The 22,872-nt window shown below is 43.7% G+C and overlaps 1 protein-coding gene across 1 annotated transcript in view; it reads left to right on the top strand.

Moving 5' to 3' along the window:
* SH3BP5 (SH3 domain binding protein 5) overlaps nt 1–22,872 on the top strand; it is a 119,724-nt gene that overhangs the window by 67,861 nt on the left and 28,991 nt on the right. Inside the window, exon 3 of the mRNA XM_075315214.1 lies at nt 9,914–10,042. Coding sequence (XP_075171329.1) covers nt 9,914–10,042 — 129 coding nt within the window. The remainder of the gene's footprint in view (nt 1–9,913; nt 10,043–22,872) is intronic.

Here is a 22,872-nt window from a genome sequence, read left to right as displayed (position 1 = left end):
GTATAGTTATAAGTAATTGTGTCTTTACAGGAAAGTTACATTGCGCCAAATGCAGTTCACCGCCTCTCATTGTCCACTAGGGGCGCTTCACCCTGACCACAGGATTCATAAGTCCACCAGAAGGGCGCTTCACCCTGACCACAGGATTACGTATTACTTCTGACTTACTGATTTGGTCTCAATTCCTTTTCACCTTAATGAGTGCATGTACAACATGTGTTCTGTGGTGTCTAACCAGGTTTTATTTTTGCTCACCAATGCGTCTTTTTTCTGATGGTTTTAGCGCTGTTTTTGGCAATCAGTGGTGCCGGGGCACCTGGCCCTCACCTTGTTAACTTTTTGTTTTACTGCTAATTTTTCCCTTTCAGAATCGTTCCCTATTGTCATTGCTGTGGAGTTTTGCCACAAGTCACTAGCCAACTGTAATATTTTGTTTGCTGTTACGCTGCATACAATACACATTTGGATCCGAGCATGGGCTACAGGTTCTCAGAGTAATGCTCCATATTGATTGTCTCGTTTCTGTTTGCAGGATTTTTCAGCTGGTACCCAATGCCAGCCCGGTGGGTTGCCATTACCACACCGCTGCGAGATCTTGTCGGGACCAACTCCTGACAGAGATTAGGACTTCAGATCCCCCTTCAAAGTGGCAACTTTATGGATAGGCGTGAAACAGTGGTTAGGTATAGGTATGCTGGTAGCTGGTCCCTCGGTTCTGATAACTTTACCTGTTCGGAGGTTACCCTCTAATATTTGATGCACCTTTATAACTTTGGTTCTTTCGCCTCTGTAGCCCAGAAGCATTTATTTGTATTTTGTTTCATTTTTTGATGGGATGTTCTACGTTACTAAATCTTGTTATTTGCAAATCCCTTTAATGGCTGGTTTAAGTCCCACCAATCCATAGATAAGAGGCATCCCAATTTTTTTACCTGATGCTTCTTCAGTTAATCGACTATGCAGGCTGTTTGTTCAATCCCACGGGAGATATCCCTGTTGTCCACAACCTTTAACTTGGCCTTTTCTGGGCCCTCAGAGTCAGTGAACTCGCCACACCGTCCAAGAATAGTTTTGTTGCCTTCAATTGTGTGCCATACTACTTATTGACCCTTCATGCGTATCCGCATTCAGGAGCCCAAACTGACCAAGTGGCCAGAGATTCTGGGATTAGACTGTTCCTTCCCCTGGCCCTACCTGCCCTTTGCGTTTGATGGAATTTTCGTTTGTCGGTCTACTGGTACCTCACTGTTAGTTTATTAGGATGGTTCCCCCCTTACTAGGTACCAGTTTACCGCTCCTTTTTTCGGTGCTGCCTCACCGCTTGCGTTTTTTTCCACCCGCTGATCACTTTGGGACTCATTCCTTTTCATTGTGGCAGCCACTAAGGCTGCCAGGGCGGGCTTTATCAGACTCTGATATACAGTGCATATTGGTAAATTGCGCTCTGCTTTTTTGTCAGATATGCATCGCACGATTTATTGCAGGAAGTAACCAATTTTATAGCACATTTACTTTAATTTCTTTAAAGGTTCGGCATTGCTATAAAAAAAAAAAAAAAAAAGTTTTTGGATTGTTGGCCATTTCTACGTGTTTTGGGCTGTTCAGAGAGCTGGTAACAGTCGCAATCTTGGATTCTACTCTGTCGAACTGCTTAGTGGTTGGGTTCGAGGCCTGAGATGGCTCAGGTCTTGTTGGAGGTGGTTGCCATCAGCAGGCAGTTGTCTGCTCCGATGATTTTAGTTGGAAGGTGACAACTGAAGGTTAATGCTTCAAGATGGTGTGCTCTTGGCAGATATCGGTCTGGATACAATTTTATCTATGATCCAGGGCGGCCTGGAGCAAGCCTTTTTTCCAAATGGTGGGGGTCGGAGTTCAGTTTGAGACTGGTCTCCTCCTTGGCATGTGTCAACAGCATTCTGGTGAGAGAGCGGAAGTCCTTGGTCCTGTGGTAGTGTCCCTTCTCACCTGGAGTCAAGTTATGTTTTACAAGTTCTAAAGAGTTTGGAAAAAGCTTATAAAATGTTTTACAAGTTTTAATGAGTTTGGAAAAGTTTGTAAAATAATAATATATCAGTAAAGCTGTGACCGATATCTGCCAACAAAATGGTGTCTGTCTTTATTTCATTAGGACGGGCCTTTATTTGGATGCAATGGTTCTTTGTTTTTGTCTGTGCAGTCTAGAGGGCAGTATACATTATATAAAGGCCCATAATGAAAGTGGAAGTCTTTTTCTGAGGTTCCATTTAGCAGTGTATTAGGGCGAAGTGTGTAAGTAAAATCAGTTTATTCAAAGTGAAAGGAGAAGTTTGATTTGTATAACTTCCCTGTACTTTCCCATTTTGTTTTGGGTAGCTAACACTACATAGAAATGGCATTATTATTTATATCATCAGAATTTTCTTTAGGTTTTTTCCCTAAACTGCCTCATACATATTAAAATAAGACTAATGAAGTGATTTTGAGAGCAGCTGTTTACAGAGGCAGAGTCAGAGGTCTGGGCTGCGTATGGCCGTCATCTGAAGATGATGGGCTATGCCAAGGGCTTGTACCATGAAAAAGTACAAACTGATATAGGAAGAATAGAAGCAAAGGTTAATTTAACAGACTGGGATATAGTGGGGGGGGGGGGAAAGGTGTGCGTGTGTTCGTTCTGGAAAATTTTGACCAAATATATTTCTCAATACCAATGTTATAACATTGATATATTTTATTCTACTCTGAAAGGATGGCTGAGGAAAGAATACTCCAACCAATGATGACTAGAAAGATTCTTGGAGATAGAACTTGTGGCATACGTAAAACAAGACTGTACTAGGATTTTTCCCTGGCTTCAATCGTACCCAGTCTGAGCTTGAGCTTCAGCTTTCTCTGTAGTCTGCCTCCATTTACAGTTAGGTCCAGAAATATTTGGACAGTGACACAATTTTCGCGAGTTGGGCTCTGCATGCCATGCATTTTAGGAGGTCAAAAGTAATTGGACAAATAACCCAAACAAAATATTTTTATTTTCAATATTTTGTTGCGAATCCTTTGGAGGCAATCACTGCCTTAAGTCTGGAACCCATGGACATCACCAAACGCTGGGTTTCCTCCTTCTTAATGCTTTGCCAGGCCTTTACAGCCGCAGCCTTCAGGTCTTGCTTGTTTGTGGGTCTTTCCGTCTTAAGTCTGGATTTGAGCAAGTGAAATGCATGCTCAATTGGGTTAAGATCTGGTGATTGACTTGGCCATTGCAGAATGTTCCACTTTTTTGCACTCATGAACTCCTGGGTAGCTTTGGCTGTATGCTTGAGGTCATTGTCCATCTGTACTATGAAGCGCCGTCCGATCAACTTTGCGGCATTTGGCTGAATCTGGGCTGAAAGTATATCTCGGTACACTTCAGTATTCATCCGGCTACTCTTGTCTGCTGTTATGTCATCAATAAACACAAGTGACCCAGTGCCATTGAAAGCCATGCATGCCCATGCCATCACGTTGCCTCCACCATGTTTTACAGAGGATGGGGTGTGCCTTGGATCATGTGCCGTTCCCTTTCTTCTCCAAACTTTTTTCTTCCCATCATTCTGGTACAGGTTGATCTTTGTCTCATCTGTCCATAGAATACTTTTCTAGAACTGAGATGGCTTCATGAGGTGTTTTTCAGCAAATTTAACTCTGGCCTGTCTATTTTTGGAATTGATGAATGGTTTGCATCTAGATGTGAACCCTTTGTATTTACTTTCATGGAGTCTTCTCTTTACTGTTGACTTAGAGGACAGATACAGCTACTTCACTGAGAGTGTTCTGGACTTCAGTTGATGTTGTGAACGGGTTCTTCTTCACCAAAGAAAGTATGCGGCGATCATCCACCACTGTTGTCATCCGTGGACGCCCAGGCCTTTTTGAGTTCCCAAGCTCGCCAGTCAATTCCTTTTTTCTCAGAATGTACCAGACTGTTGATTTTGCTACTCAAAGCATGTCTGCTATCTCTGATAGATTTTTTCTTTTTTTTTTTTTTTCAGCCTCAGGATGTTCTGCTTCACCTCAATTGAGAGTTCCCTTAGACCGCATGTTGTCTGGTCACAGCAACAGCTTCCAAATGCAAAACCACACACCTGTAATCAACCCCAGACCTTTTAACTACTTCATTGATTACAGGTTAACGAGGGAGACTCCTTCAGAGTTAATTGCAGCCCTTAGAGTCCCTTGTCCAATTACTTTTGGTCCCTTGAAAAAGGAGGAGGTTATGCATTACAGAGCTGATTCCTAAACCCTTTCTCCGATTTGGATGTGAAAACTCTCATATTGCAGCTGGGAGTGTGCACTTTCAGCCCATATTATATATATAATTGTATTTCTGAACATGTTTTTGTAAACAGCTAAAATAACAAAACTTGTGTCACTGTCCAAATATTTCTGACCCTGACTGTATACTGACCAACTCCTTACAATTTCTTTTGATAGTGTAGACATGGTAATTGGTTATTTTAGCGCCATTTAGAATACATGAAAAGATTGGAAGAGTAATTAAACTTGTATATATACATTTATAAACTTTCCATGATGAACAAAATTTATATATGTTTGTAAACTTGCCAGATATTCTGGTTCCTTATGTCCCTCAACATTACCTAAGGGGTGACCAAACTCGTTGCTACTGACGGGTTCAACTGTTAATGCTGTGGGTTAAGGCCCCATAAACATTAGACAGGAACGTTAAAACCTTACAACTCCAGTAAGATTAATAATTGCTGTAATATACTTACCACCCCTGTACAATATACTGTAATGGAAGTATTGGATTTGCTTCCTCGATCACTGTTTTGCTATAGGGGGGACATGATGGCAACACTTGGTTGTGCCTGCTGTGTGGCGCCTCAGATTGCAAAGACCAAAGTTGTAAATCTGGAAATGTGACTGAGTAATATATTTAGATATAGATATGTGTGTATATATATGTATGTACAGTCCAGACCAAAAATTTGGACACACATTCTCATCTCTAGAACAACTGTTAAGAGGAGACTTTGTGCAGCAGGCCTTCATGGTAAAATAGCTGCTAGGAAACCACTGCTAAGGACAGGCAACAAGCAGGAGAGACTTGTTTGGGCTGAAGAACACAAGGAATGGACATTAGACCAGTGGAAATCTGTGCTTTGGTCTGAGTCCAAATTTGAGATCTTTGGATCCAACCACTGTGTCTTTGTAGAAAAGGTAAACGGGTGGACTCTACATGCCTGGTTTCCACCGTGAAGCATGAAGGAGGAGGTGTGATGGTGTGGGGGTGCTTTGCTGGTGACACTGTTGGGGATTTATTCAAAATTGAAGGCATACAGAACCAGCATGCCTACCACAGCATCTTGCAGTGGCGTGCTATTCCATCCGGTTTGCGTTTAGTTGGACCATCATTTATTTTTCTACAGGACAATGACCCCAAACACACCTCCAGGCTGTGTAAGGGCTATTTTGACTAAGGAGAGTGATGGGGTACTACGCCAGATGACCTGGCCTCCACAGTCACCAGACCTGAACCCAGTCGAGATGGTTTGGGGTGAGCTGGACCACAGAGTGAAAGCAAAAGGGCCAACAAGTGCTAAGCATCTCTGGTAACTCCTTCAAGACTGTTGAAAACCATTTCCAGTGACTACCTCTTGAAGCTTATCAAGAGTGTGCAAAGCAGTAATCAAAGCAAAAGGTAGCTGCTTTGAAGAATCTAGAATATAAGACACATTTTCAGTTGTTTCACACTTTTTTGTTAAGTATTTAATTCCACATGTGTTAATTCATAGTTTTGATGTCTTCAATGTGAATCTACAACTTTCAGAGTCCTGAAAACGTTTGGTCTGTAGTGTGTGTGTGTGTGTGTGTGTGTGTGTGTGTGTGTGTGTGTGTGTGTGTGTGTGTATGGGGGGGCTTGGGGGCTCAGACTGTGTAGAGGAAGGGATGTATTGACCATAATGCTGTCCATTAATTAAAGAGGTGTTGGGTCCACAATAGTTGGGGGGTATGGAGTATGCAGACATGATACTTTTTGGCTGCCCCACAAACTCACGAGCCCTATAGCAGCTGCATGGTGTGCCTCTATGGATGGTATGCCCTTGCTTTCCTTCTCTTAGTATTTACTGAAATTGTCACATATTCATTTGTCCTGGCCTCTTCACAGATTTTTAGGCTACATCAATTAAATATGTTGTCATAATAATAATTTTCCATTAGTCTGTTATGCCTGGATTTTTGGATTGCATAGTAAATCAATGGTTATATCAATTTGTCTTTGTTCCTGTACCTCACCTACAATTATGTTTTGATTTATTCAGATACTGGGTTTACCATCTGTTATTACCTTATCCTACAATGATGAGATGAAATTAGAAAAATCATCATCATGTCTCCATTCCTAAAATAGTGTTAAAATAAACTGATCTGTACTAAATTCAAAGTGGGGGAGATCTCTCAAACCGTAACCAAAGGTGACCTGTCAACATGTTTTTTACACATGTAGAAGTAACATGGCAGTATAACAGATGCTTGTCCTGCTATACAGGAAAATTAAATGTGTGTGTGTGTGTGTGTGTGTGTGTGTGTGTGTGTATAGATGGATATTTTGTCTTTCGGGTGAAATTTCAGGATAATCCCTAATGCCCTGTAGCCTTTTCAGGTGAACTTAATGAAACCTTCTCTAAACTTTTCAATGCAGATGTCCATCTGTTCAATGTTTCACTACTTTTCTCACAACTTGCTGTTCTCTAACAAGGAACTTAATGGTAAAATGTTTGAACCCCAAAATTTATTGAGCGATTCATGGATCAATTAGAATTGGTATTAAGGCTATGTGCGCACTAGAAAAGTGTTTTTTCTCAAGAAAATTTCTTGAGAAACTTCTGGGAGTTGAGATTACCGCACCTGCGGTAAAAAAAACGCACCAAAACCGCGGGAAAACCGCATGCGTTTTTGCCACGGTTTTTCCGCAGATTGGTCCCTGCGGTTTTTTTTTATGTTGAACTGCAATAAATGCAATAAATAATATAGATAATCGATAGACAGATAATGAGATAGAGGGAAAGATGGATAGATGAATAGATGAGAAAGACCTATATAATATCCCACCCCCCCTGCATATTCTAAGCTGGCACCCTTTAGTGACTTTCATGTGGCACTAAAGGGCGCCTAGCCTTGTATTTAGCCAAAAAATAAATAAATAATAAAAAAAAGTCGTGAGGTCCCCCCATCTTTTCTAGCCAGCTAGGGTAAAGCAGACGGCTGCAGCCTGCAGACCACAGCTGGCAGCTTCACCTTGGCTGGTAATCCAAAACAGAGGGCACCCCACGCTGTTATTTTACATTAAATAAATAATTTAAAACAAACATTTCTGTATGCAAGGTGTCGATTTGTATTGAATTGATGATGCCCTGCAACTTTGTAATTCACTTTTTCTCTTTCGTTCCGTTTTCGAGATAAAAATGCTAACTCCGTTGTTTTCCACCAGGTGGCACTATAGGTGGTTTCATTGCGTAGCGCATGGCTACTTTACTATACCTAGACACCACTTCTATGCCTATAGCTGCCGCCGTTCTCAAGTTAATGGCGGTGGACAGCATATGGGTGGACGCACTGTATTATATGAACATACTTCTAAAAGCCCAATATCGCCAGTAACATCACTATATGCCTACAACAGCTTCATACCCCTCCAGTCTGTTTACTGGAACATTTACCGATGTAAGAAAGATTTCTCATCTTTTTTTTTTGTAATTATTGATTTATACAAATAAACATTTGTAATAAAATATATCAGCATCCTCTTAAACCAACCATGTTGGCTTTAGTTTTGCAGAAATGGAACAGGGCTATTTCTTAGTTAATTATTAACTGGACTGTGTCTTGGGTAGTGTGCCTCGCGTCTCAGCTAGTTTACTTTGGCTCTAGAAACTACTTAAAATGCAACTTTACCTGTTACATAATGCTAGGTAAACATAAAGAACATAGATTATACTTTGTCTAGCTATTCTTATAGTGCTGAATACTAGCTAGCTTAAGCAAGGGAAAAAAATTAGTCAGGTAAGGTGCCAGTAAACAGCTTTTGTATGACAGCTGTGCGTAGAGGTGCACGCTCAGTGTGGTGAATAGAGCTCATTCAGTGTAGATACGATTTACATTTTAACATATATAAAGTAAGACATGTTTACCAAGGTATACTGTACTATTCTCTTTAGTTTCTATGATGCCAATACATGCAAATTTCTTGTTTACTGCTACATCTTTGGTTGTTGGATGCACCCTATATATTAAGATTGTCCATGAATGATGACAAAATTAATCGAATATTGGTGTGGCTCAGGTCTGTATTCATATTGACAAGACATTTTACTTTCCTAGGCGTTAGCATAATATTATGCAGCCAAATCTCTTGATGTTTCTTCCGCTTAATGGAGCGCCATGTTTAATTTAATTTTTGTTCCTGAACCCATTCATTTGTTTTCCCATCGAGAAATACTTGACAAATGCTTTTTTTCCTTAAACTTTAATGTGCAGATTTGGTTAGCTCTCATGAAGATAGATACCTGTTTTCCCCCAAACTAAGACCTACCATTAAAATAAGCTCTAGCATGAATTTCAGATTTATTTTTTTTAATTTTTTTTCACTTATGCTTGAAATATAAGCCTTGCTCCAAAAATAAGCCCTGGTTACATTTCATAAAAAATGTCAATAGGCAATAAAATGAGTGCAGCAGGGCAGATTGACCCTTCAATAAAGGAAAGCAGATGCCTACAAAAGAATAGCACTTAAAAGATCCCACATGAGTCAAAGTAATGGTTGGTGAGTTCAAGGCCCTCACATAACCCTTGTTTTTGGGTCTTTTGAGTGCGACTCTTTTGGGGGTGTCTGGGTGTCTGTTTTTTTTTGTTTTTGGTGATGAGTCTATAAATCTTATAGTACAGTACTGTATGTAAACAGATGAGCAAGAAATATACCATACTAATATATTAACCCCCAGATATGTGGACAAAATGAGAGCTATTGCATTACGTACAAGAAAGGAATCGTGGAGGACTCTCAGGGCAAAAATCTTACTGCTTTCTGCAAAGAGACATTGTGGGATAATGGTCTGAAAATGGCCAACAGAGTATGATAACCTCTGTCAACAAATTACCAAGGGAAATGCTAAGAAGTGCAAGTGTGGATCAGGTCGGCAACACTTAGCCGTAAGACATGATCTGGGAATGGGTTGCTGATAAGAGTAAAGGCTTTGGTCATCACTATGTTTAATAATAGATTTTATTTTTATTATTTTTTTTTGTTCAAGAATTAATGTACACATTCTTGGATAAATGGCACCAGAGTATAATGGAAGTCAATGGGGGACTTGAGCATTTCCTGGAAAAATGCTTGAGTTCCCCATTTACTTCCATCATGCTCGAGCATCCAAATTCTCATTCAGATTACCGAGCACCCAACTATGGTAGTGCTCACTCATCACTATTCATTATTTTGAATTGTTTTCTAGGTTGTGTGTGTGTGTGTGTGTGTGTGTGTGTGTGTGTGTGTGTGTGTGTGTGTGTGTGTGTGTGTGTGTGTGTGTGTGTGTGTGTGTGTGTGTAAAAAACAATAAAATATATATATATATATATTTATAATGTATGTATGTACACACAGTAAATATATTATATTTATATATAAATAATACTATGTGTATATATAATGTGTGTGTGTGTTATTTTACCTTTAAAATTATTACGGAGTTTTATTTTTAACTTGTAATGCGAGTAGGAGAACTATTACTGAAGACTCAGACATCCAAATTCTTCTATTTCAAAATTTTTCAAGTAGGTTTTTCATACTTTGAACATAACATTTTCTCTTTTTGCAAGAGGAAACTTTTTAATGATATATTTTGACAGGAAAGGTTGAACATCTTTCTGTCTTTTTCAGGATGCCAGACAGAAGTTCCGCTCTGTGCTGACAGAAGCAACTCTGAAATTGGATGAAATGGTGAAAAAAATCGGGAGATCTGTGGAAGATTCCAAACCATACTGGGAGGCCAGGAAAGTGGCCAGACAGGTATGTAACTAATGACCCTGCAGAGAGGTTCTACTTAGGAACTGGAAAATGGTTAAAGAGCCTGTCAGGTCCCATAAAACAGTGTACCAGTACATAGCCCAAATCCTCTATGTTAAGTGACAGTCATGCTGCTCGGATCTTCTAGTTACACCTCTTAGGATGGGATTGACTGCCTTTACGCATTTCCCGTTACAGTAGGATCTGAGTCCCATTAAAAAAAAATTTGTTACTCACTGCATATTTAGGAAATGCTTATAATGCAGAGGACTTAAATAGAATAATATCAAATCAGCAAGAACTTGTATGGCTGAAAATATAGGTACCAATGCACATTTCTTTTTTTTTTTTCTTCTGTTTTTTTTTTATGGCCGGTCAAGTCTTAACTCTATAATATAAAGTCGATGTAGCAGATAAAAAAAAAAAATATTCAGATTTTCTATTTTTAAGATAATCCCATGTATTACTTTTGACCTCCAGCTTTAGAGATTCCTGTTTTACTTCAATGTCTTTGAGCAAAATTAAAAGGATGGCATGTGACTAGAACAAATCTGTGTTTCTTGGGAAACTTTTTAGTGAGTTATTTAAGGTCTCAAATCTTCATGAGACTGTATAGGAATTATTTTATTATGGAAAGTTTTGGATCCTATAAATGTACAGTGTGAAAATCAATTACAGTGGAACCTCGCTTAACGAGTAACCCAGTTAACGAGAATTTTGCTTAACAAGCAAAGCTTTCTGTAAATTTGTAACTTTGTTTACAAGGAAGCTTTGCTGTACGAGCAAAATACCGCACACACTTCCGGTTCCGTACATCCACCACGCTGTAATCCGCTCTTGCAGTCCACGCAAACACACACAAGCACGCACACACATACAGAATTATGCTCACTTTACCTTCTGTTCCATCGCCGGCCTCATGGTTCTTGTAGTTTGTGACGAGGGAGGAATCCTCTCGGCGAACTACAAGACCCAGGAGGCCGGCGATGGAACTGAAGGTAAGGTGTGTGCGTGTTTGTGCGTGTGTTTAATGGCATAAGGGACTAGGATGGGACATTTTAACAAGTTGTGGAACGAATTGTCTGCATTGCAATGATTTCCTATGGGAAATCTTGCTTTGCTGAACGAGTAACTTGGTTAACAAGCACACTCCCAGAACGGATTGTTCTCGTTAACCAAGGTTCCACTGTATATAACGTTTGTTCAGTATAAACGCTGATCTATTAGAAATGACCATTGGCCTACACAGCATAGGGAAAGGTTTTAAAGGAAACATTGCATATTATTTAAACTTTGCTATCTCATCTGAGAGCAGCATGATATAGGCAAAGAGGCCCTGATTCCAGCAATGTGTTATTTATATTACTGGGTGCAGCCGTTCTGACAGTGGAAGATTTTAGATTTTTTTATGTGGCAGATCTGAGAGCTCCTCCGCCCAAGTGTACATTTACATAGAGCAAAGCTGCTAATCACAGAGGGGGTGGAGTCAAACTACAATTGCTGAGACCCACTAATAATAAAGATAAGAGGCTTAAATTAAAATTGCCAGTAAACATAAGCAGACTATGAAATAAGACAGCAGGGCTGAAATTTGTGTTTTAATTCTTGGAGCATGCTGTTTTCAGGTTACAGTAAAAAAACTGATTAAGCTAAAATCAGTTCTTTTTTTTTTTTTTTTTTCTAAGCTGGACAAATTAATTGCTGTTAGATCTGTTCTAACTTGTGATGAGCGTCTTGGCAATGCTCGTTAGTTGATTGAGCATCGGAGCGCTTGGGTACCCGAGGAGCTTGACCGAGTGTCGTGGGTGCTTGTACGTTTTGACCTTGAAACAACGACCACAATGCACAGGCTTGCTTCACTGCGTGAGAACCAGTCGCAGTCTCTGAAAGGCTCTCACTGGGGGTAAAGCAACGTTTTCAGATGTAGTGTGTCATAAAAAATAAGCGTACTGGCATTGACATTCTAAGGTGTGGATTCCATGAGTTTTTAATGTGTTTCTACAGAGAAAACGCACTAAATGCATGTGCATTTACCTGTGGATTTAACTCCTCTAATGCAAGGCTGTGGGTAAATTCCACACGAAAACTCAGTGCTTGCTTGAATTGTATAACTGCGTTTTTAATGCCGCGAAAATACCCAGCAACTAAAAATTCATCGTGGGCACGTACCCTTACTCATTGCTTTCTATGGGAGAAAAAACACAAAGTATTGACATGCTGCAGTTTAAAAAAAAAAAAAAAATGCAGCAATTTTCCAATTTCTAACAAGTGTTGGACATTTCTGAAATCTTAGAGCTTTTGCTGGTACTGCAAAAAGCAAATTTTTATTGGCATAAAAAATACAGCAAAAAACGCAATGCGGGAACATGGCCTAACAAGTGGCCTTCTGACTTCTTAGAACAATGTTCCAATTTTTTTAAAACTCCCATTGACTAAAAAGACATTGTGAAAGCAGATCAGCAATAAGATAAGTAACCGAAATCTTCCAGTAACCAATCTTCTACTCGACATAAATGGAGAAACTAATAATAGGGTGTCTCGTATTATTATATTGTTTGGATGACTTCATGAGTTATTGTTCATTGCAATGCTAACCGGGACTGTGCTCTAAAATAGTCATTGTGATATACACAAGCCTTGTTTTCGTGAGTCAGCTGAGAATCCATGTTATATAAATTCACATCCTTCTCTAATAAAACACTAATGATGTCACAGACAGCTGGCTTCTCTGAACAATGAAGAGGAGGGAAGTAAAATAGGTCATGCGTACGTAGGGCATTAGGCCTCACTGTTGGCCTTAGAGTGTCTCTTGGAAGAGGCTATGTTTAGGCCTCCTGTAAAATTCTAGAAAGAAATTTGCAAAGTAGCTCATACCTCCTTTAGGCAAGGTAGGTGTGCATTATAAGTGCAGCCTATGGTGCTCTGGATTCTCCTCTATACCTAAAATGGGGGTTCTGTTACAGATGTTCAGTTTGCGGCTTCAGGAAAGGGTGTAGTGGCGGATCTCACCAATAACCCCTTCACCCCCGGCCTGTTTCCACCTTCCTGACCCGGCCAATTTTTCGAATTCTGACCAATGTCACTTTGAGGTAATAACTCTGGAGCGCTTCAACGGATCCCGGCGATTCTGACGTTGTTTTTTCGTGACATATTGGACTTCATTATACTATAAATTATATATATATAAATTTAGGAGGTTATTTTTGCGTTGGTGAAAATATTGGAAATTTGGTGAAACAAAACAGTTCATAAGTAACATTTCCCACATGTCCACTTTAGATTAGCACCATTTTTGAAGCATATTTTTTTGTTAAACGTTTAACCCTTCTAACTTAGCAATTTCTCATTTTGTTCAACGAATTTACAAAACCTATTTGTTTAAAGACCATATCACCTTTTGAAGTGAGTTTGAGGGGCCTATGTAACAGAAAATACCCAAGTGACACTATTTGTTAAAAAAACTGCATCCCTGAGTGTTCAAAACCACATTCATGAAGTTTATTAATCCTTTAGGTGCTTTACAGGAATTAAGCAATGTGGAAGGGAAAAAATAATAAATTTTACTTTTTTCCCAAAAAATGTTACTTCAGCCCCATTTTTTTTTTTTTTTTTACTTTCACAAGTGTAACAGGAGAGTTAATGAAAATTATATATATTTTTTTTTTTTTGTACTAAAATGTTGCTTTGCCCAAATTTTTCATTTTCAAAAGTGGTAATAGGAGAAAATGAACCATACAATTTGTTATGCAATTTTTCCGGAGTACGTCAATACCCCATATGTGATTAAAAACATGAACATCATATTATAGCGCAGATTTTGCTGGAGGTACTAGGAGAACACATGTGACCCTATCCTACAAACTACACCTCTCAATGACTTCATCTAGAGGTGCAATTATCATATTGATGCCACAGATGTGTCACAGAAATTTATGCCAATCTGAGGTGAAGAAAATTTTTTCAGTTTGTTTTAACCCCATAAAAAAATGGCACCAAAATTTGTCAAGCAATTTCTGTCGAACGTGGCAATACCCCATATGTGGCTGTACAGTACTGTTTAGCCACAAGGTGAGATTCAGGAGAGAGCGAGCAATTTTTTTTTTCACTCTGAGTACAAGTTTTCGTGCAGTAGTTTTCGAACCCCATATACAGAGCCCCCAACTGCCAGTGACCCCATTTTTGAAATGACATCCCTCCCTCTGCTGGTTTATCTACAGGTATAGGGATGATTAGACTTTAATGAGTGTTTTCCTGAAGTGAACAGTAATGGATAATGCTGTGCGAAAATGTCAAATCTGTCATTGTAGTGCCGATACATTGTAGTGTAGTGGTTGTGCCGATACATTGTGCCCAGCTCATTCTTCTGGAGAAACACACCCAATTAAAGGGGCTTCTTTGCTATAGAAATGGCAAACATGTGGACTCTATATATGATTTAGGCACACAGAGACTGAGCAAGAAGGATGGGGGGCGTTGGGATTTGGGAGCACAGATTTTGCGGGATTTCCTTTTATTTAGGGGGGGAGCCTTTCACTTTTCCAGAGCTTTTGTGCTACCAGTGACATGGAAGCCCCTTATATTTTCGTTTACAGATGACTAACCTGAGTGGGGATTTGCATCTTTTATTGGGCACATTTTACATAAGAAGATTTTGCATTTATTTTATCCCGTGCTTTATGCGGAGCACTTATATCAGGGTTTCCATTTAAATCTTGGATGTGATTCAGATGACACATCCATTCACTACAGCAGAGTTACTTTTGACTCTGTCTGGCCTCTGTTCAGTATTGTCCATTTCATAAGTGTACAACATTGTGAGCAACAATGCTTTTATGCACCACTGAAAAGACAAACTTATGACAATCTAGGTGACAGCAATACCATTTATGTAAGTTTTGTATACTTTGCCGCTGTTACACAATAAAAATAATTTTAGAGAAAAAATATTTATGCATCCGTATATTCTGAGAGCTATAGGCTTTTTATTTTTCTGCAGATCGCGCTGAATGGGGGCTAATTTTTTGTCGTGATAAGATGACCTTTCCAGAAATACCATGCTTATTTACATGCGAGGTTTTGATTACATTTTACTCCATGTTTTGTTTTTTTTTTCCTTCCTTCTTAAGTGTGCCGCCCCGGTGTTGGTTGGGCTGCTCAGATCCGGGATCGTCGTGGCTCGTGGGGTCCGGACCAGGCTTGGCGGACACACTGATTCGTAAAAGGGGTTATTTACAGCGAAAAAGTTCGAGACTCCATCTGCGGGTTGCGGTAATGGGAGTACTGCCGCTGCTGAAGGGAGGACAAGGGCAGATGGTGTGAAGCCGCAAGGTGTCAGTCCCTCCGTCGGTAGGGAAGGCCCCGGGCTCAAGGGGTTGGTAGGTCCTGGGAGGACAGGGTGCAGGGATCAGGGTACTCACTGCGGGTAGTCTTGGTGCTGGATGAGGTGGAGAAAGGAGACACACACTGTAGGTAAACCTAAGTCTCTGCGTATAGCTGCTGGGAGCCTGTCAAAGTACCCGGTCCCACTTAGTGATTCGGAGCCTGCCTCCGTGCACAATTTGTTGTCCGTAGGTGGTCCCCGTGGCTTGAAGCTGTTGGGGGCCCTGATCACTATGTGTAGTTTAGTGTAGCTGTGCTCTTAAGGGTTAGCACTTGGGACTTTAGTAGGTTGCTGTGTCTGGAAAAACCCTGTCCCCCTCGTTGTGCTGATGCTCTCAATCTCTGAGTGTGTAGGGAAGTCCTTGAAGATCCTCTCCCTTTCAGGTGAATTGTCAGGACGTTGAATCTGCTCCTGACCTAGGGTCCTTGTACCCAATCATGCTAGGTACCGGTCTGTTTTGTTGGGCCCTTCTGGTGCCGACAGTCCCTCCAAGACTATGTCCGTCATACCCTGTCTAACGTCCCTGCAACCGGTCCCCGACTCCTCTGGACCCGAGTCACTTCTTGTGACCCAATCAGTCTCACTAGCTCCCCAGGAGCTCTCTCCCAGCTCCTCAATCTCTGGAGCCTACTTCTTCTCTCTCCCTCTTTCAGTCTGCTTGACACCTAGGTGGGTGGCCCTTTTTCCAACTAGACCAACCCACTGGTGTGTCTGACAGTGTCTGATGTGAGGTGATTGGGTTTTGAGGTGCAGATGGGAGTACCTGGAACTATGAGGCGTAGGCCATTCACCCTGGGTAAGGACACAGTTCCCTGTGGCATATTTTTATTATTACCTAGTCCCAGGATGGAACATAAACTTTCCCTGTCTTGATAGTTGTTGTTATACTCTTCAATGCCTATAATCTGGAATATTTGTTATCTTGGTGCTGATAACTAGGAGGAGTGTCATTTTGCAGTATCAGCTGTATATAATAGGCTGTGAGAAGAGACCTATTGCAGGGTGGGCTGCATACAAGGACCTGAGTGTAGAGATACAGTGTACTGCAGGATGGACTTTGTACAGAAAAGCTGAGGAGAGACATAGTGCAGAACGAGGTTCTGTGTACAGGGGTTCAGAGGAGAGACGTACTGCAGGTTGGAGCTTTGTATGCAGGGGACAGAAAGAAAAGGCATACTATAGGATTGGACTCTGTGTATAGAGAGGCTGAAATTAGTTGTTTTTTTTTTTGTTTGTTTTTTTTTTTTTTTTTTTTGGCCTGCTGTTGAAAATGTATGTATCAATAAAGTGATATTTGCAGTTTCATAAAGTTGATTTGTCAGCAGCAGGCAATAAACACTCTGTGCTACCATTGTGGAGGATTGCAGGAGAGTTGAGATGTACTAGAACCAGCTACGGGGGGAACACTATTCTCCTTAAGGAGACTGGACTTATAGCTGCAATGCCCCTCTGGGGATTATTAAAATTGTCTCTCCAGGAAAGGAGACAACTCTAGCGCAGCGCCACCTATTGGAGAGCTATTCAGAGCCAGATCAGACACCCCATACTTTGCACTGACGAGGGGCAAACACCCCGAAACAGTGTCTGAAAATTGTGATTCTGATCTGGCTTATATATCCGAAGTCATATGCAAAGGATTGTTAAAAATCCACTTGTGACTTTTAGGATCGCTACTTCCAATAGGTGGCACTGGGCTAGTTTGTCTCCTTTCCTGGAGAGACAATTTGTAGACCCAGCTAATGATGTAAAATCATACTGCAGCTATACTGCTGAACAGGGCAGAAGGAAAAATCAGCCAGACAGGAGCAGACAATGCACAGAAGTGTAAGATGAATTTTACACTTGGCATGTTGTGAAGTCGGATAGGTGTAGCTAGTCAGGCACATACGAGAGGGGAGGAGGAATCTGTAACGTTGAGGGAGTTTGTTGTGATGGACAGTGGAGTGGTTGGCCCTGTGTATAATGGCTATTATTTACCCTGGAGGCCACCAAATATAAAGACATGGACAGAGCTGCAGACTCCAGTCGTGTTAAGTCTGCAGCAGCCACTGCTGGGTGTTACTGAGCAGATCCCATTCTCTTGACAATCCATTTAAATTAACACCACATGGCTTCTCATGACCATTGAGGAAGGATTCTCCAGTCGTGCTGTATGTGTGTTACCCACCCATACCATCTGTAAATAATACACGAACTGCATGTGACTTGGTTTAAAATTGGCCACAGCAGCCTTTATTACCTATTATTTACATACTAACACAAGGGGGCGCCGTCCAACAGGCGACCCCAACAAATAACAATAGGTAACACAGTAACCAATACAGTAAATATACAACCCTGAGTAGGCCCAGTCCAGGAACCACTTCTCACCCCAGTATCCCTGGCCGCAAAACACCGACCCAGAGATGAGGTATTAATCACCTACGGATTAACCCCCCAACTTTGCAGAACCCCGTGCCTGCAACATCCCGGAACCTGGAGCCACCATACCAAGATGGTGTCTCTCTGTCCAGTTACCATTGCCTTCAACCGCCTCTGGACCAGACCTACCCCCCGCTGCTGTGACAAAGAAACAACCCAGACCAAATTCCCCTCGGCATTAAACACAAGGGAGGGTGGGCGGGGATCGTTCCATATCCGGAAGTCAAGAGAGAGGGGGTAAGTCAAAGTCCTTTACTTACACCCCTCAACTGTCCCACCTCTTCCTCCAGGGAACTCCTCCTACCCACCAATCCCTTTACTCTGCCTTATAAACAAACCATTCCTGTTTCCATTAACCCCATCACTCCTTCCCTTCCCTCTAGTCATGTCGCCCCTCCACCCTATGGGTTCCATGGCTTTCTTGACCATTGAGGAAGGATTCTCCAGTCGTGCTGTATGTGTGTTACCCACCCATACCATCTGTAAATAATACACGAACTGCATGTGACTTGGTTTAAAATTGGCCACAGCAGCCTTTATTACCTATTATTTACATACTAACACAAGGGGGCGCCGTCCAACAGGCGACCCCAACAAATAACAATAGGTAACACAGTAACCAATACAGTAAATATACAACCCTGAGTAGGCCCAGTCCAGGAACCACTTCTCACCCCAGTATCCCTGGCCGCAACACACCGACCCAGAGATGAGGTATTAATCACCTACGGATTAACCCCCCAACTTTGCAGAACCCCGTGCCTGCAACATCCCGGAACCTGGAGCCACCATACCAAGATGGTGTCTCTCTGTCCAGTTACCATTGCCTTCAACCGCCTCTGGACCAGACCTACCCCCCGCCACAGGACAGGGCACGTGACTCCTTACGTGGCCTGGACCCGCCACACACCAAAAGCTTGTACCACACCTCCACGCAATCCCAGCGTCCACAAAACAGCACCAAGCACGTGAAGATGCACCCCCATCGCATCCCCAAAACCACCAGTTCAGCGCCACCAACTTTTGGCGCCGCCCCCCCAATAAGGCTCGATTGATACTGCCTATCGCACGAGCCACACGCCATTCCAACCTGGTCACACTATCAAAACTACCCCACGATTAAGCTCAGGTATGTCTTACACAATGCAACAACCAACAATTTTTTTTTTTTTTTTTAAAACATTCATAAATAACTTCTCGAGATACCAAATCGCTGCCTCCAATTTACTGGACCAGTACCATCGACCCGTCCAGACCCAACTGGCAACATTCAGGCGAGCCTCAGACCGTCGAGGCCCCGAGAACCAACGAATGCCCAAATATCCAAATGAGGCACACCCTCACCACAAAAACCCAGGGGTTATAAACCCACAGATAACACCAACCTGTTACGCCAACCCATTCCACTCCCAAAAGACTCAAATGCCCCCATTGCCTTAACCCGATAACAACTGAGGCCAAACGTAACACCGAAACAAGAGGACTCCCACCTCCCAATACTTCTCACAACCCCTTTTCTGAGCCCACCGAGGGGCCTCCGTGGCAGCCCAATCCAGAAGGAATACGACCCATAGTATTCCGGGCGCCCACCCCCGCCACCTGCAATCAAGTCTGCAGCACTGCCACAAAATGGTACCTTAACAAACGCGACACAATAATGAGCCTGGGCGCCCTCACAACATAATTCCGCACCCGGGACCGCGTATAACAACACCAACCTTCACCACCCGCCTAATCTAATTCGGTGAGCGACAAAGCCGGCGCTCAACCCACTGCACCACCTCGGACACATCCTCCAACATCCAACCTCCGCTCTTGACCGTAGATGGGCTGACCAACCCCACAATCTCAAAGCCCCCCAAAAGGCTAACACAAACCATTTTGGACAAGGGAAACAAAAACCCGCTCATGCTCAGATGAACATAGCCGCCACAAACCACTCACCAAACGCTGCCACAAAACAACGGAGACGGACCCTTGTATCCCGCTCCCTCACACCCTTACGACCAAACCCTTCAAGGCCTGCCGCGCCCTAAGATCCTGCGAAAACATCTCTCCACATCTAATCCTTAACAAGACAGCCACAGCCGCCACCCTCTGCTCCACTGCGGACGCCGGCCTAGCAGCCTGAAAACCGTTACTCACCACTGCCAACGCCACCATCAAATACTCCACCGGGCCTTCCTCACACATTGTCCCAAACGTTATCCGCGCCACCCATACTTCTGAATATCAGCCCCAAATAACCTCAGTCACTGGGCACCGAGCCGCTCCCCAACACAGCCACACCAGACTCCACAAGCCCTCCGGACACACCGTGCCCACCTCGTCTGCTACCCGGCCTCAACTCCCGAGACCTGCAGAACTGGAAGGAAACACAGCAGCTGCTATTCCCTAGGCGAACCCCAGTACTGGTTGCGCCACGCATAACATTTTTTTTTTTTTTTATTTAAAAACACATCCAATTGAGAAACCAACTGTCGCAAGTACGCCACCCTTGGCCCCAGGATTAGCAAACCAACTATTAATCGAATTCTCCACCAACTGATAGCCAGAATGACAGCACACCTTCCTCTTGGAAAAAACTGCCAACCTCCACCACCCGACCACTACCACCGATTGGAAGCGCTACCCCACAATGCCCAACCAGAAAACAACTGGACCCGCTGCCTCCGAGTACCGCAGCTACGTTCCATCAGGTAGCACCTTACCCAGCCACAATCCGCGGCCACTAAATCGCCGTAAGAAAAAACCTCCTACACCATCAGATCATCATTGATCTCCCTCGTGACCACACACAAAGGATCCGATGGCTGCACCCTTGGCGCAGCCATCGCCAGCCGTCCAGCAGACACGCACCCCAGCGGCGTAACTCTGCACCCGTGGTTCGACCGCCCCTGCAAAGACTGCACCGCCTGAAACCGCACCGTCTTAGCTGACCTAACTGCCTCTATTGCAGCCCATAGGACCACACAATTACCCACAAATCCTACCCCTCTGACCATAACATCAAACTTTATCCCCACAAACCGTATCACTGGCGTTGGACCCTCAGTCGTCGCCTGCGCCAACAGGCCCAAAAGAGTATCCACCACCATCTGTAATAAAACAATCAACCTCAACGAATCATCAACCCGCCAACCCGATGTAAAGAGAATCAACCTATAATGAATAAGAGGTGTAAGCTGGGACACACCACGCACAAACCACTCCACCAAGAAATAACCGCCTCCAAAGGAACATAAAATGGTACAACAACCCATTAGCACCCACCGATCAACATAATAATAACTCCCCTCCCCACCGCAGCACCAGAACTGCTAGCTAGCAGGGTGGACCAGTAACAACCTAAATGCCGCCTCCAAATTCGCCTTTGCCATCAATGCTCCCCGGCTCACCGCCTTTACCAAATCCCACCCTCTGTCAAACGACACATAATAAACCGCCGACAATTCTGGAGCCAAGCAGGCATACACCGATGACTCCTCCAGATAAGATACGTTTTGAACAAGCCGAAATATATACATCTATATACGGCTCATTTCCGGCACTACCCCCCAACAGAGAAACCCAATCGTGACAAGGAGGGCCCCGAATGGCCCACCCATCCTGCCCAACACCACTTCCTGACCCCTCTTTCCACTGACAACCACCAGGTGTCCCCTAGCCCAGCGCAAACTTCCAATAAGGAGGCAAAGATCCACCAATATAAATAGAATGACGCAGAATTACTATGTTCCTTACCACAACCCAACACTTACAACACTTATGCTTAAGACAACCGTCCGCGCCAAATCTGCACCACCCATCCTTCTATTCCCCCCAAAAAACCCTCATCGTCCGTGTCGCCGGGGTTCCAAGCCCCGAACAGCCAACTACCCCCCAAAAAGGGGGGGGGGGGGCTGACTAGGAGCCGCCATCCACTGCAGCCATAAGGATGTGCCCGTATGATCCTACCGCATACTGGCACGCAACACCTTCCCTTGCTGAAATTACTCGGCGTACTGAAGCCAGAATAAACCGCCATATGACCTAACAAGCCACCCCAAATGGATCCATATAACCGAACCATGCCGAACCAATTACCCAATTCCTTCCCCCGATACCCTTGCCAAAAAACGCAAATGCCCGCAGCCACGTTGCAAATGTACGAGGGTGAGCCTCCACCGGCGCTCCCCTCCCTCTACTTATCCTTCCTGGAATCACTTGGCTTAACCTAATCCAGGTGAAACTGTTCCCGGGGGAGCAGCGAAACTATTGCTACATGTTCCCCATTCAAATCTTATCCCTCACATCCTCCAGCAAGTGAGCCCCCCCAGCGGGCCTTTGAAGCACCCATACCTCTCACACTTGGCCACTGTCAGCCAGACGCACCACCTCTTCGTTCCTCACCACTCACTCTGTCACAGCCCTTGCCGCCTCTGCCCGAAAATGCTCCCCTGCCGCCTCATGCGCCCTCACTCTGCCTGCCGCACCTGCGCCTACTAACCACCGATCCCGTCCATGCCGCCGGCGGTGCATGCGCACTCTCCACAACCGTATACACCACTTCAGTAAACCCCATACCTGGTCAAAACACCAACCCACTCGGCGCTGCCGTGTCCGCAGCCGCCCCCCCCCAGCCCTGCCAAATCCACGGCCGTCTCACCCGACCGCGACCCGGCATATCCTGGAATAAAAATCACGCCATCCGGACGTCTGATTCATCCGTCGCTGCTTCCTCCTCCTCCTCGCTGGAGCCGACCGCCTCTGGCTCATGTAATGCAGACGCCGCCGAAGCGCTGCCACCACCACGGCCGTCCTCCTGGTACGCCGCGTGGGCACCATCCTCCAAGCTCCATCTTCTGTCCCGCGGCGACAACCCCGGAAACCGTCCCGTCCTACGGGCTGCCACTGCGGGCCTTATCTTCTGGCCTGACCCCCCCTTTCTACCTGCAAGGACAGGGGGTACCTGTGGCCCGACCCGCTGCCAGCAGACTCCCATCCAGAGCCGCCAGCCTCCTGCCCTCCTGGGCCCAGAAGGCATCCGTCC

The sequence above is a fragment of the Anomaloglossus baeobatrachus genome, chromosome 6, assembly GCF_048569485.1.
Source record: "Anomaloglossus baeobatrachus isolate aAnoBae1 chromosome 6, aAnoBae1.hap1, whole genome shotgun sequence".
In the NCBI taxonomy this organism is placed as follows: domain Eukaryota; kingdom Metazoa; phylum Chordata; class Amphibia; order Anura; family Aromobatidae; genus Anomaloglossus; species Anomaloglossus baeobatrachus.
This window is presented reverse-complemented; position numbering and strand designations above follow the sequence as displayed.